The sequence below is a fragment of the Oncorhynchus clarkii genome, chromosome 5, assembly GCF_045791955.1.
Source record: "Oncorhynchus clarkii lewisi isolate Uvic-CL-2024 chromosome 5, UVic_Ocla_1.0, whole genome shotgun sequence".
Taxonomy (NCBI): Eukaryota; Metazoa; Chordata; class Actinopteri; order Salmoniformes; family Salmonidae; genus Oncorhynchus; species Oncorhynchus clarkii.
The window spans coordinates 80,474,174-80,489,428 of record NC_092151.1 but is presented as its reverse complement, the minus strand read 5'-3'; the positions used below and the strand labels follow the sequence as shown (position 1 = coordinate 80,489,428).

The window sequence follows — 15,255 nt, the reverse complement described above, 5'->3', positions numbered from 1 at the left end:
CATTCAGCTTTATAATAGTTCAGTCAGTCTAGCAGAATGTATCATTCAGCTTTATAATAGTTCAGTCAGTCTAGCAGAATGTATCATTCAGCTTTATAATAGTTCAGTCAGTCTAGCAGAATGTATCATTCAGCTTTATAATAGTTCAGTCAGTCTAGCAGAATGTATCATTCAGCTTTATAATAGTTCAGTCAGTCTAGCAGAATGTATCATTCAGCTTTATAATAGTTCAGTCAGTCTAGCAGAATGTATCATTCAGCTTTATAATAGTTCAGTCAGTCTAGCAGAATGTATCATTCAGCTTTATAATAGTTCAGTCAGTCTAGCAGAATGTATCATTCAGCTTTATAATAGTTCAAATAAAAGTCTCTGCATAAAAAAAGTGCTTAATCAATTCCTTCATTCATCACAAAATATGATAAAAAATGAATTAATTAACTTGAACATTGTGAAGCAAGTAAATAATGCCTGTGTTTATAAAAATGCATTGTATTTCCTGGGGTCATATAGTTAGGAATATAAAATGATAACAGAATAAAACAAGTATTGCTGGCCATTAGCAGGTATGAGGCATCTTCAGGAGGGTCGGTGTGTTTCGGGAGGGACTGTGCATGTTTCCCCCGTAACTCCTCAACCTCTGATCCCATTCATTGGGATATTGAACAGCGTGTCATTTGGGACACACCCATACGGGAACTCATCTCCAGACATTCTATACATCGGCGTAGCAGGGATTCTTCACAGGTGCGGTCTAATGTGCTGTGAAGGGGTTGTAACAGAACGGTCTGGTGAGCTAGAAGGGCGTGACGTAGTATTCTGCTGCAGGCGGTGACTGTGGGTGTGTCTGGTGGCCCTGGGGGTGTGTCTGACTCTGCTCCTGTTGTTGTTTCATGATCTCCCGGATCTCCTCCTCCAGCTCGGGAGGAATGACGAGCTTGTCGTCAGGGTCCGGCTGGGCCGGAGCGTTGAAGTAACCTCCTTGCTTCCTGACGGGAGCGTCGCCCACCTCCTCTATCACATCCTGGCTCCGCCCCTGACACGCCACCGAGCCGTTACCCCGCCCCTTACGCCCCAGAGTCCCACCCAGAGTCCTACTGGCCGAGCTAGAGCCTGAGCCTGAGCCCGCACCTAACTGCACCTCTCCACCAATCACACACAACCCTGCTCCAGTCTCTCCAGGCCCCACCTCCTGTCCCTGAACAGTGTGTTTGGGTGTTACAGTGTCTGTCTCTACAGCCCTCAGCTCCTCTTCTACTACAGGGTCAGGGCTAGTCTCAGGGTCAGGGCTGGGCTGATGGTAAGGAAACGGATAAGGGGGGGACGAGGGTGGGGTGGGGGCTGACTGGCAGGAGGGTGGAGGTAAAGGCTCAGGCTGCTGTGTGACAGAGGTGTTAGGGTGTGTGTGCAGGTCAGGGCTGGGGTGTGTGTGCGGGTCAGGGCTGGGGTGTGTGTGCGGGTCAGGGCTGGGGTGTGGGTCAGGGTGTGTGTGTGGGTCAGGCTCAAGGTGGGTGTGTGGGTCAGGGTGTGTGTGGGGTATTGGTATAGAGCTGGCCCGTGCTCTCAGACAGTGTATGTCAGCCTCCACCTCCACTCTGCTCCCATTAGAGAACACCCCAGCTATAGGCTCCTCATCCTCACTGTCCAGCCCATTGTCAGACAGAGCCCCCGAGTACTGCCTCTGGAACGATGCTCTTCCACCTCCATACACCCCCGCTCCCCGCCCCAGCACCCCCCCGCGACCCCCCAGGGCCACGCCCTTCTCCGTCTGATTGGCTGGCTCGTCCGATGACGCCGTCGACCCCACCTCACTGCTCATCTCTGACGTGCTGACCTCACTGCTGACCTCACTTCCTGTCCCCATCACCGGAGGCGGTAATGGTAGAGTTCCATCTGCTGAGCCGTAGCCGGGGTGGTGGTGTGTGTTACCAGCAGTGTGGGTGTGCTGCGTTTCCAGGCCGGGGCTGGGTGGGGGTGGTGGGGGCTCACAGCAGCAGCAGTCTTCAGTGATACTCAGCTGCACCACCACAGCACACAGACTGTCAGGACAGCCGTAGCCCTGCGCCAGCGTGCACAGCTTCTTGGCTGCTGCTAGGGAGTCTGGGACATTACGCACTGCCTCCACAGCCTCGCAGGTGGACATGGTATCCCACAAGCCCCGGCTGGCCAGGATGAAGAACTCATCCTGCGGGGTGAGGGTTACCGTGGAGATGTGGGGTCGTGGGGTCACGGCGGGACACAGGAAGGAGTAGCCCATGATCCTGGTGGAGTCCGTCACTCCGTTCACTTTGTTGTCCTGAGGGGAGGGGGGGGGGGGGTTAGGACCTCTCAACAGACTCACAGACAAAGACATACAAACAGTACAGTGTGTGTGTACCTCAGTGATGATAGCATGGTGTTGGCGTGCTCTTTGGTACTCTGCCTGCTGTCTGACGGTGTGTGTGGTGGAGAGAGGGAGGGCCTTGCCATCACGACACAGAACTGCTTGACACCTTCCCACGTTAGCCGCTGTCACCGTGAAACAGCCCCCACCGCCACGGTCGCTTGGGGCAACGAGGCCATGACGGATGTGGCAGAGGGCCGCGGACCCTCCCAGCCTCTGTCCTGCCGTGCCCAACTTCCTGTTATAACAACAACAACATGAGATGAACAGGAGTTCTTGTGTGTGCACATGTGTTTGAGAAAGAAACTGTGTGTGCATCTGGGAGAGAGACCATGTGTGTACCTCTGCATGGTGAGGAAGGTGTTGGTCATATAGTCCTCTTGGTTCTTGCTCTTGTGCAGTTCCTCGGCCAGCACATCTCCCATGGTGCATTGCAGCAGGTAGGGCACCTCAACGTTCCGGTCTCCGTCAAACACCCCGTACAGAGCCTCCCTGCTTCCACGGAAACTGTCTAACGCCAGGGCTGCTACACACAGTCTGAGAAACACAAACATGTTAGGAATAACACATACACCGACACACACACTGCTGCTATTCCGAAAAGAGAGGCTATCCAGAGATAGACCAACAGAGGAGTGATGGATGGAGAGAGAGATAGAAAGTGTCATGTTTACTGTTAATTTCTGAGCGAGAGAGAGAGAAAGGGAGAGATACAGAGACAGAGTATGTACTGACTTGTTGTTGACCCCAGAGGCCTCTGTGTATCCGTGGCTCCAGACTGCAGGCTCCCCGGGCCCCTCACTGCCACACAAAGAGAAGGGAGATGGGTCCACACGGAAACACCTAATGTTACTGCAGGAGGGAGAGAGAGAAGAAATACATCAGGGAGTTTAAAAATACATTGGGCAAATAACACAAATGTCTAGCAACCCTTCTTAACACCCGCCCGCTTAACCCGGAAACCAGCCGCACCAATGTGTCGGAGGAAACATTTCAACTGACGACCGAAGTCAGCCTGCAGGCGCCTAGCCCGCCACAAGGAGTCGCTAGAGCCAAGTAAAGCAATATCATACGTTTTGCAAATTAGTAATATATTGTACGTTTTGCAAATTCGAAACATACGATAAGAATCGTAATTTGTAACATATCATTCGAAATGGGTGGTGGACATCCACAAATGAATACATACCATACACAATGTAACATATCATACTAAATGGAGTGCCCCTGATTTACATACAGAATAATCCAAAATGCTCTGATACCAGGTTGGTGTGCACATGCATTATGGTGTGTGTGCATTTGACTCTGTGTGTTGTTACTTGAGCAGTTCGAGGCTCCGGTGGTCCAGGTTGAGGCGAGGGTTGCCTGTCAGGTCTAGCTCCTGTAGTTTAGCAGGCAGAGACTCTGGGAGGACTACCTCACACAACTCATTACAGCTCAGATCCACACACTGCAGGAGGGAGAGAGAGAGAGAGAGAGTGAGACCGAGAGGTCAAAGACACGCTGGCCAAGATCAGATGTCAGGGTTATTAATAGTGTGTGTGTTTTCACAGCAATCTCATTAGGGGATTAGGGGATATATTTATGAGATTACAGAGGTTGTGTCCCAAATGGCAGAACCCTATAGACCATGGTTATTCAAAGTCCGGAACCTGCTGGTTGTCTGTTCCAACTGATAATTAATTACACCCACCTGGTGTCCCAGGTCTAAATCAGTCCCTGGTTGGAGGGGAACAATGCAAAAAGGAGAGTAACTGGCTTCAAGGTCTAGAGTTGAGTTTGAGGGACATAGACACATGTCAAAAGGCACTATATTGGGAATAGGGTGTCATATGGGACAAATCCAGAGAAGGGCCTGATATACCCTGGCCTCCATACTTTTCCCTGGTTAATGTGACAGACCCTGGACACTGCTAAACAGGACCGTGTCAACCTCAACCATGAAGTCAGAGTATCAGGAGAGAGTGTGTGTTGTGTCTGTCCTACCTTCATGTTTTGAAGCTGGAGGACCTCAGGGAAGACAGTGATGTGGTTGGAGTGGGCAGAGAGTGTGTGTTGTGTCTGTCCTACCTTCATGTCTTGAAGCTGGAGGACCTCAGGGAAGACAGTGATGTTGTTGGAGTGGGCAGAGAGTGTGTGTTGTGTCTGTCCTACCTTCATGTCTTGAAGCTGGAGGACCTCAGGGAAGACAGTGATGTTGTTGGAGTGGGCAGAGAGTGTGTGCATGTGCCTGCAGCTCAGGATGGTGGTGGGCACCGCTCTCAGCCTGTTCCCACTGAGGTCCAGTTCCTCCAGCTGCTCCAAACGAGCCATCTTACTGCAGTGGCAGTGAGAGAGGGATTTAGATGTTTAGAAAACCTTTATTGGCACCATTTAACTACTGTACATGCATAGCAAACTCAAGTGCCATTAAGTAAAATGTCACTCCATAGCAGTGAAGTTAAAACCAGCCCCCCTCCCAGGAAGAGAGAGAGACAGAGAGATACAGAGAGAGACAGAGAGGGGGTGAGAAAAATAAGGGTTTTCAAACGTGTGTGCACGTCAAGTAAGAAGACAGTAAAAGAGAGAGTGTGTGTGTGTGCACGACATGCTCACGCGTCTGTCCCAGTGTGTGTGTGTGTGTGAGAGAGAGTGTGTGTGTGTGAGAGAGAGAGAGAGAGACCTGGCTGGGAAGGTCTGTAGCTGGTTGTAGGCCAGGTGCAGCACCCTGAGGTGGGCGTGACCAGTCAGCAGAGGGACACTCTTGTCCGTCAGACTGTTATTGGTCAGATACAGCTCCTGCAGGCTGCTGAAGCCCTCCTCTGATAGGCTGGCTGGAGGGAGGCACTCCAGCTTATTGGCTGATGCGTTCAGGTAGCGCAAGCTGTGAGGAAAACCAACAAACAACATTAGTAAGTAGCTAAAGAAGTAGACAGGGAAGGTGTGTGTGTGTCCCAGTATCTGTGTGTGTGTGTGTGTCCTACTGGTGAATGTGCAATCACTGGAGAATAAACTGGATGAGTTCTGTTCGTTATGTTTAATGTTATGTTTCACCGGGACGTGGCTGAACGACGACATGGATAATATACAGTTGACTACCAGCATGTCACATGTGCAACCAGAGACATTTTTATAAAAATTAATAAAACTCTAGACCAACTTTACTCCTCACACAGAAACACGTAACAAAGAACACCCTCACCCTCCATTTGGAAAATCTGACCATAATTCTTTCCTCCTAAATCCTGTTTACAAGCAAAAACTCAAGCAGGAAGTTAAACTACAGGATGCCGATGCTAAACTACAGGACTGTTGTGCTAGCACATCCTGGAATATGTTCTGGGATTCATACGATGGCAGTGAGGAGTATACCACATCAGTCACCGGTTTCATCAATAAGTGCATCAACGATGTCATTGGAATCCATGGATTACAGGCAACATCCGCACTGAGCTAGAGCTGCCACTTTCAATGAGCGGGACATATTCATAAGAAATCCCGCTACGCCCTCTGACGAATCAGCAAAACAGGCAAAATATCAATACAGCACGAAGACTGAATCCAACTACACCGGCTCTGGTGCTTGTCGGATGTGGCAGGGCTTGCAAACTATTATGGATTACAAAGGGAAACCAAGCTGTGAGCTGCCCAGTGATGAGCTAAATGCCCTCTATGCTTGCTTTGAGGCAGGAAACACTGAACCATACATGAGAGCACCAGATGTTCCGGACGACTGTGTGATCATGCTCTCCGTAGCCGATTCCCAAGGCTGCAGGGCCAGACGGACTACCAGGAAGCGAACCAACTAGCAAGTGTCTTCACTGATATTTTTTAACCTCTCCCTGACCGAGTCTGTAATACCTACATGTTTCAAGCAGACCACCTTAGTCCCTGTGCCCAAGAACACCAAGGTAACTTGCGTAAATGACTACCACCATGCAGCACACACGCCATGAAGTGCTTTGAAAGGCTGGTCATTGCTTACAACACCATCATTCCAGAAACCCTAGACCCTGTCTGTCTGTCCCAGTATCTATGCGTGTGTCTGTCCCAGTATCTGTGTGTGAATGTGTGTCTGTCCGAGAATGTGTGTATGTCTGTCCCAGTATGTGTGTATGTGTCCCCCAGTATCTGTGTGTGTGTCCCAGTATCTGTGTGTGTGTGTGTCCCAGTATCGGTGTGTGTGTGTGTCCCAGTATCTGTGTGTGTGTGTGTTCCAGTATCTCTGTGTGTGTGTGTGTGTTCCAGTATCTCTGTGTGTGTGTGTGTGTGTCCGTATCTCTGTGTGTGTGTGTGTGTCCCAATATATCTCTGTGTGTGTGTCCTAATATCTCTCTGTGTGTGTGTGTGTGTCCCAGTATCTCTGTGTGTGTGTGTGTGTGTGTGTCCCAGTATCTGTGTGTGTGTGTGTGTGTGTGTTCCAGTATCTCTGTGTGTGCGTGTGTGTCCCAATATATCTATGTGTGTGTGTCCTAATATCTCTCTCTGTGTGTGTGTGTCCCAGTATCTCTGTGTGTGTGTGTCCCAGTATCTCTGTGTGTGTGTGTCCCAGTATCTCTGTGTGTGTGTGTGTCCCAGTATCTCTGTGTGTGTGTGTGTCCCAGTATCTCTGTGTGTGTGTGTCCCAGTATCTCTGTGTGTGTGTGTCCCAGTATCTCTGTGTGTGTGTGTCCCAGTATCTCTGTGTGTGTGTGTCCCAGTATCTCTGTGTGTGTGTGTCCCAGTATCTCTGTGTGTGTGTGTCCCAGTATCTCTGTGTGTGTGTGTCCCAGTATCTCTGTGTGTGTGCCTCAGTATCTCCTTGTGTGTGTCTCAGTATCTCCGTGTGTGTCCCAGTATATCTGTGTGTGTGTCCCAGTATCTGTGTGTGTGTGTGTGTCCCAGTATCTGTGTGTCCCGTTATCTGTGTGTGTGTGTCCCATTATCGGTGTGTGTGTGTCCCAGTATCTGTGTGTGTGTGTGTGTGTGCCCCAGTATCTGTGTGTGTGTGTGTGTGTCCCAGTATCTCTGTGTGTGTGTCCCAGTATCTCTGTGTGAGTGTCCCAGTATCTCCGTGTGTGTGTCCCAGTATCTGTGTGTGTGTGTGTCCCAGTATCTGTGTGTGTGTGTGTCCCATTATCCGTATGTGTGTGTCCCAGTATCTCTGTGTGTGTGTGCCCCAGTATCTGTGTGTGTGTGTGTGTGTGTCCCAGTATCTGTGTGTCCCATTATCTGTATCTGTGTGTGTGTGTCCCAGTATCTGTGTGTGTCCCAGTATCTCTGTGTGTGTGTCCCAGTATCTGTGTGTGTGTGTGTGTCCCAGTATCTCTATGTGTGTCCCAGTATCTCTGTGTGAGTGTCCCAGTATCTCCGTGTGTGTGTCCCAGTATCTGTGTGTGTGTGTCCCATTATCCGTGTGTGTGTGTCCCAGTATCTCTGTGTGTGCCCCAGTATCTGTGTGTGTGTGTGTGTGTGTGTGTGTGTCCCAGTATCTGTGTGTCCCATTATCTGTATCTGTGTGTGTGTGTGTGTCCCAGTATCTGTGTGTGTGTGTGTTCCAGTATCTCTGTGTGTGTGTGTGTGTTCCAGTATCTCTGTGTGTGTGTGTGTGTGTTCCAGTATCTCTGTTTGTGTGCGTCTTCCAGTATCTCTGTGTGTGTGTGTGTGTTCCAGTATCTCTCTGTGTGTGTGTGTTCCAGTATCTCTGTGTGTGTGTGTTCCAGTATCTCTGTGTGTGTGTGTGTTCCAGTATCTCTGTGTGTGTGTGTTCCAGTATCTTTGTGTGTGTGTGTGTGTCCCAGTATGTGTGTGTGTCCCAGTATGTGTGTGTGCCAGGTCGCAATTGTAAATGAGAACTTGTTCTCAACTTGCCTACCTGGTTAAATAAAGGTAAAATAAATAAAATATGTGTGTGTGTGTGTCCCAGTATATGTGTGTGTGTGTGTGTGTGTCCCAGTATATGTGTGTGTGTGTGTGTGTGTGTCCCAGTATATGTGTGTGTGTGTGTGTCCCAGTATATGTGTGTGTGTGTGTGTCCCAGTATGTGTGTGTGTGTGTGTGTCAAATCGAATCAAATCAAATTTTATTTGTCACATACACATGGTTAGCAGATGTTAATGCGAGTGTAGCGAAATGCTTGTGCTTCTAGTTCCGACAATGCAGTAATAACCAACAAGTAATCTAACTAACAATTCCAAAACTACTGTCTTGTACACAGTGTGAGGGGATAAAGAATATGTACATAAGGATATATGAATGAGTGATGGTACAGAGCAGCATAGGCAGATACAGTAGATTGTATCGAGTACAGTATATACATATGAGATGAGTATGTAAACAAAGTGGCATAGTTAAAGTGGCTAGTGATACATGTATTACATAAGGATACAGTCGATGATATAGAGTACAGTATATACGTATGCCTATGAGATGAATAATGTAGGGTAAGTAACATTATATAAGGTAGCATTGTTTAAAGTGGCTAGTGATATATTTACATCATTTCCCATCAATTCCCATTATTAAAGTGGCTGGAGTTGAGTCAGTGTCAGTGTGTTGGCAGCAGCCACTCAATGTTAGTGGTGGCTGTTTAACAGTCTGATAGCCTTGAGATAGAAGCTGTTTTTCAGTCTCTCGGTCCCAGCTTTGATGCACCTGTACTGACCTCGCCTTCTGGATGATAGCGGGGTGAACAGGCAGTGGCTCGGGTGGTTGATGTCCTTGATGATCTTTATGGCCTTCCTGTGACATCGGGTGGTGTAGGTGTCCTGGAGGGCAGGTAGTTTGCCCCCGGTGATGCGTTGTGCAGACCTCACTACCCTCTGGAGAGCCTTACGGTTGAGGGCGGAGCAGTTGCCGTACCAGGCGGTGATACAGCCCGCCAGGATGCTCTCGATTGTGCATCTGTAGAAGTTTGTGAGTGCTTTTGGTGACAAGCCGAATTTCTTCAGCCTCCTGAGGTTGAAGAGGCGCTGCTGCGCCTTCTTCACAATGCTGTCTGTGTGAGTGGACCAATTCAGTTTGTCTGTGATGTGTATGCCGAGGAACTTAAAACTTGCTACCCTCTCCACTACTGTTCCATCGATGTGGATAGGGGGGTGTTCCCTCTGCTGTTTCCTGAAGTCCACAATCATCTCCTTAGTTTTGTTGACGTTGAGTGTGAGGTTATTTTCCTGACACCACACTCCGAGGGCCCTCACCTCCTCCCTGTAGGCCGTCTCGTCGTTGTTGGTAATCAAGCCTACCACTGTTGTGTCGTCCGCAAACTTGATGATTGAGTTGGAGGCGTGCGTGGCCACGCAGTCGTGGGTGAACAGGGAGTACAGGAGAGGGCTCAGAACGCACCCTTGTGGGGCCCCAGTGTTGAGGATCAGCGGGGAGGAGATGTTGTTGCCTACCCTCACCACCTGGGGGCGGCCCGTCAGGAAGTCCAGTACCCAGTTGCACAGGGCGGGGTCGAGACCCAGGGTCTCGAGCTTGATGACGAGCTTGGAGGGTACTATGGTGTTGAATGCCGAGCTGTAGTCAATGAACAGCATTCTCACATAGGTATTCCTCTTGTCCAGATGGGTTAGGGCAGTGTGCAGTGTGGTTGAGATTGCATCGTCTGTGGACCTATTTGGGCGGTAAGCAAATTGGAGTGGGTCTAGGGTGTCAGGTAGGGTGGAGGTGATATGGTCCTTGACTAGTCTCTCAAAGCACTTCATGATGACGGAAGTGAGTGCTACGGGGCGGTAGTCGTTTAGCTCAGTTACCTTAGCTTTCTTGGGAACAGGAACAATGGTGGCCCTCTTGAAGCATGTGGGAACAGCAGACTGGTATAGGGATTGATTGAATATGTCCGTAAACACACCGGCCAGCTGGTCTGCGCATGCTCTGAGGGCGCGGCTGGGGATGCCGTCTGGGCCTGCAGCCTTGCGAGGGTTAACACGTTTAAATGTCTTACTCACCTCGGCTGCAGTGAAGGAGAGACCGCAAGTTTTCGTTGCAGGCCATGTCAGTGGCACTGTATTGTCCTCAAAGCGGGCAAAAAAGTTATTTAGTCTGCCTGGGAGCAGGACATCCTGGTCCGTGACTGGGCTGGATTTCTTCCTGTAGTCCGTGATTGACTGTAGACCCTGCCACATGCCTCTTGTGTCTGAGCCGTTGAATTGAGATTCTACTTTGTCTCTGTACTGACGCTTAGCTTGTTTGATAGCCTTGCGGAGGGAATAGCTGCACTGTTTGTATTCGGTCATGTTACCAGACACCTTGCCCTGATTAAAAGCAGTGGTTCGCGCTTTCAGTTTCACACGAATGCTGCCATCAATCCACGGTTTCTGGTTAGGGAATGTTTTAATCGTTGCTATGGGAACGACATCTTCAACGCACGTTCTAATGAACTCGCACACCGAATCAGCGTATTCGTCAATGTTGTTGTCTGACGCAATACGAAACATGTCCCAGTCCACGTGATGGAAGCAGTCTTGGAGTGTGGAGTCAGCTTGGTCGGACCAGCGTTGGACAGACCTCAGCGTGGGAGCCTCTTGTTTTAGTTTCTGTCTGTAGGCAGGGATCAACAAAATGGAGTCGTGGTCAGCTTTTCCGAAAGGGGGGCGGGGCAGGGCCTTATATGCGTCGCGGAAGTTAGAGTAACAATGATCCAAGGTCTTTCCACCCCTGGTTGCGCAATCGATATGCTGATAAAATTTGGGGAGTCTTGTTTTCAGATTAGCCTTGTTAAAATCCCCAGCTACAATGAATGCAGCCTCCGGATAAATGGTTTCCAGTTTGCAAAGAGTCAAATAAAGTTCATTCAGAGCCAACGATGTGTCTGCTTGGGGGGGGATATATACGGCTGTGATTATAATCGAAGAGAATTCTCTTGGTAGATAATGCGGTCTACATTTGATTGTGAGGAATTCTAAATCAGGTGAACAGAAGGATTTGAGTTCCTGTATGTTTCTTTCATCACACCATGTCACGTTAGTCATAAGGCATACGCCCCCGCCCCTCTTTTTACCAGAAAGATGTTTTTTCCTGTCTGCGCGATGCGTGGAGAAACCTGTTGGCTGCACCGCTTCGGATAGCGTCTCTCCAGTAAGCCACGTTTCCGTGAAGCAAAGAACGTTACAGTCTCTGATGTCCCTCTGGAATGCTACCCTTGCTCGGATTTCATCAACCTTGTTGTCAAGAGACTGGACATTGGCAAGAAGAATGCAAGGGAATGGTGCACGATGTGCCCGTCTCCAGAGTCTGACCAGAAGACCGCCTCGTTTCCCTCTTTTTTGGAGTCGTTTTTTTGGGTCGCTGCATGGGATCCACTCCGTTGTCCTGTTTGTAAGGCAGAGCACAGGATCCGCGTCGCGAAAAGCGTATTCTTGGTCGTACTGATGGTGAGTTGACGCTGATCTTATATTCAGTAGTTCTTCTCGACTGTATGTGATGAAACCTAAGATGACCTGGGGTACTAATGTAAGAAATAACACGTAAAAAAACAAAAAACTGCATAGTTTCCTAGGAACGCGAAGCGAGGCGGCCATCTCTGTCGGCGCCGGAAGTTGTATCTGTGTGTGTGTGTGTGTGTGTCCCAGTATCTCTGTGTGTGTGTGTGTGTGTGTGTGTGTCCCAGTATCTCTGTGTGTGTCCCAGTATCTGTGTGTGTGTGTGTGTGTGTGTGTGTGTCCCAGTATCTGTGTGTGTGTGTGTCCCAGTATCTGTGTGTGTGTGTGTCCCAGTATCTGTGTGTGTGTGTGTGTGTCCCAGTATCTGTGTGTGTGTGTGTGTGTCCCAGTATCTGTGTGTGTGTGTGTGTCCCAGTATCTGTGTGTGTGTGTGTGTGTGTCCCAGTATCTGTGTGTGTGTGTGTGTGTGTCCCAGTATCTGTGTGTGTGTGTGTGTGTCCCAGTATCTGTGTGTGTGTGTGTGTGTGTGTGTGTGTCCCAGTATCTGTGTGTGTGTGTGTGTGTGTGTGTGTGTGTGTGTCCCAGTATCTGTGTGTGTGTGTGTGTGTGTGTCCCAGTATCTGTGTGTGTGTGTGTGTGTGTGTGTCCCAGTATCTGTGTGTGTGTGTGTGTGTGTGTCCCAGTATCTGTGTGTGTGTGTGTGTGTGTGTGTGTGTGTGTGTGTGTGTGTGTGTCCCAGTATCTGTGTGTGTGTCCCAGTACAGTGCCTTGCGAAAGTATTCGGCCCCCTTGAACTTTGGGACCTTTTGCCACATTTCAGGCTTCAAACATAAAGATATAAAACTGTATTTTTTTGTGAAGAATCAACAACAAGTGGGACACAATCATGAAGTAGAACGACATTTATTGGATATTTCAAACTTTTTTAACAAACCAAAAACTGAAAAATTGGGCGTGCAAAATTATTCAGCCCCCTTAAGTTAATACTTTGTAGCGCCACCTTTTGCTGCGATTACAGCTGTAAGTCGCTTGGGGTATGTCTATCAGTTTTGCACATCGAGAGACTGACATTTTTTCCCATTCCTCCTTGCAAAACAGCTCGAGCTCAGTGAGGTTGGATGGAGAGCATTTGTGAACAGCAGTTTTCAGTTCTTTCCACAGATTCTCGATTGGATTCAGGTCTGGACTTTGACTTGGCCATTCTAACACCTGGATATGTTTATTTTTGAACCATTCCATTGTAGATTTTGCTTTATGTTTTGGATCATTGTCTTGTTGGAAGACAAATCTCCGTCCCAGTCTCAGGTCTTTTGCAGACTCCATCAGGTTTTCTTCCAGAATGGTCCTGTATTTGGCTCCATCCATCTTCCCATCAATTTTAACCATCTTCCCTGTCCCTGCTGAAGAAAAGCAGGCCCAAACCATGATGCTGCCACCACCATGTTTGACAGTGGGGATGGTGTGTTCAGCTGTGTTGCTTTTACGCCAAACATAACGTTTTGCATTGTTGCCAAAAAGTTCAATTTTGGTTTCATCAAACCAGAGCACCTTCTTCCACATGTTTGATGTGTCTCCCAGGTGGCTTGTGGCAAACTTTAAACAACACTTTTTATGGATATCTTTAAGAAATGGCTTTCTTCTTGCCACTCTTCCATAAAGGCCAGATTTGTGCAATATACGACTGATTGTTGTCCTATGGACAGAGTCTCCCACCTCAGCTGTAGATCTCTGCAGTTCATCCAGAGTGATCATGGGCCTCTTGGCTGCATCTCTGATCAGTCTTCTCCTTGTATGAGCTGAAAGTTTAGAGGGACGGCCAGGTCTTGGTAGATTTGCAGTGGTCTGATACTCCTTCCATTTCAATATTATCGCTTGCACAGTGCTCCTTGGGATGTTTAAAGCTTGGGAAATCTTTTTGTATCAAAATCCGGCTTTAAACTTCTTCACAACAGTATCTCGGACCTGCCTGGTGTGTTCCTTGTTCTTCATGATGCTCTCTGCGCTTTTAACGGACCTCTGAGACTATCACAGTGCAGGTGCATTTATACGGAGACTTGATTACACACAGGTGGATTGTATTTATCATCATTAGTAATTTAGGTCAACATTGGATCATTCAGAGATCCTCACTGAACTTCTGGAGAGAGTTTGCTGCACTGAAAGTAAAGGGGCTGAATAATTTTGCACGCCCAATTTTTCAGTTTTTGATTTGTTAAAAAAGTTTGAAATATCCAATAAATGTCGTTCCACTTCATGATTGTGTCCCACTTGTTGTTGATTCTTCACAAAACAATACAGTTTTATATCTTTATGTTTGAAGCCTGAAATGTGGCAAAAGGTCGCAAAGTTCAAGGGGGCCGAATACTTTCGCAAGGCACTGTATCTGTGTGTGTGTGTGTGTGTCCCAGTATCTGTGTGTGTGTGTGTGTCCCAGTATCTCAGTGTGTGTGTGTGTGTGTCCCAGTACCTGTGTGTGTTTCCCAGTATCTGTCTGTGTGTCCCAGTATCTCAGTGTGTGTGTGCGTGTGTGTGTGTCGCAGTATCTGTGTGTGTGTGTGTGTGTCCCCCAGTATCTGTGTGTGTGTGTGTGTGTCCCAGTATCTGTGTGTGTGTGTGTGTGTCCCAGTATCTGTGTGTGTGTGTGTGTTTGTGTGTGTCCCAGTATCTGTGTGTGTGTGTGTGTTTGTGTCCCAGTATCTGTGTGTGTGTGTGTGTGTCCCAGTATCTGTGTGTGTGTGTGTGTGTCACAGTATCTGTGTGTGTGTGTTTCCCAGTATCTGTGTGTGTGTGTGTGTGTGTGTCCCAGTATCCGTGTATGTGTGTGTGTGTGTGTCCCAGTATCTGTGTGTGTGTGTGTCCCAGTATCTGTGTGTGTGTGTGTGTCCCAGTATCTGTGTGTGTGTGTCCCAGTATATGTGTGTGTCCCAGTATCTGTGTGTGTGTGTGTGTGTGTGTCCCAGTATCCGTGTGTGTGTCCCAGTATGTGTGTGTGTGTGTGTCCCAGTATCTGTGTGTGTGTGTGTGTCCCAGTATCTGTGTGTGTGTGTGTCCCAGTATCTCTGTGTGTGTGTGTGTGTGTCCCAGTATCTCTGTGTGTGTGTGTGTGTGTGTGTCCCAGTATCTGTGTGTGTGTGTGTGTGTCCCAGTATCTGTGTGTGTGTATGTGTGTGTGTGTGTGTGTGTGTCAGTATCTGTGTGTGTGTCCCAGTATCTGTGTGTGTGTCCCAGTATATGTGTGTGTGTGTGTGTGTGTCCCAGTATGTGTGTGTGTGTGTGTGTGTGTGTTCCAGTATATGTGTGTGTGTGTGTGTGTCCCAGTATATGTGTGTGTGTGTCCCAGTATATATGTGTGTGTGTGTGTGTGTGTGTGTCCCAGTATATGTGTGTGTGTGTGTCCCAGTATCCGTGCGTGTGTGTCCCAGTATCTGTGCGTGTGTGTGTGTCCCAGTATCTGTGCGTGTGTGTGTGTCCCAGTATCTGTGCGTGTGTGTGTGTCCCAGTATCTGTGTGTATATATGTGTGTCCCAGTAT

General features: G+C 48.5%; 1 protein-coding gene across 3 annotated transcripts in view; it reads right to left on the bottom strand.

Annotated features, from left to right (window-relative positions):
* Positions 1-289: 289 nt before the first annotated feature.
* Positions 290-15,255, bottom strand: part of LOC139409431 (PH domain leucine-rich repeat protein phosphatase 1-like) — a 54,334-nt gene continuing 39,368 nt past the window's right edge. The window contains exons 11-17 of one of the 3 annotated variants that reach the window (XM_071154581.1): positions 5,046-5,246; positions 4,370-4,700; positions 3,703-3,833; positions 3,116-3,232; positions 2,723-2,917; positions 2,375-2,618; positions 290-2,293 (exon numbers count right to left, since the gene is read on the bottom strand). In XM_071154581.1, the coding sequence (XP_071010682.1) occupies positions 794-2,293; positions 2,375-2,618; positions 2,723-2,917; positions 3,116-3,232; positions 3,703-3,833; positions 4,370-4,700; positions 5,046-5,246 (2,719 nt within the window). In that variant the 3' untranslated portion in view covers positions 290-793. The remainder of the gene's footprint in view (positions 2,294-2,374; positions 2,619-2,722; positions 2,918-3,115; positions 3,233-3,702; positions 3,834-4,369; positions 4,701-5,045; positions 5,247-15,255) is intronic. The other 2 variants (XM_071154582.1, XM_071154583.1) reach the window with 2 other exon arrangements.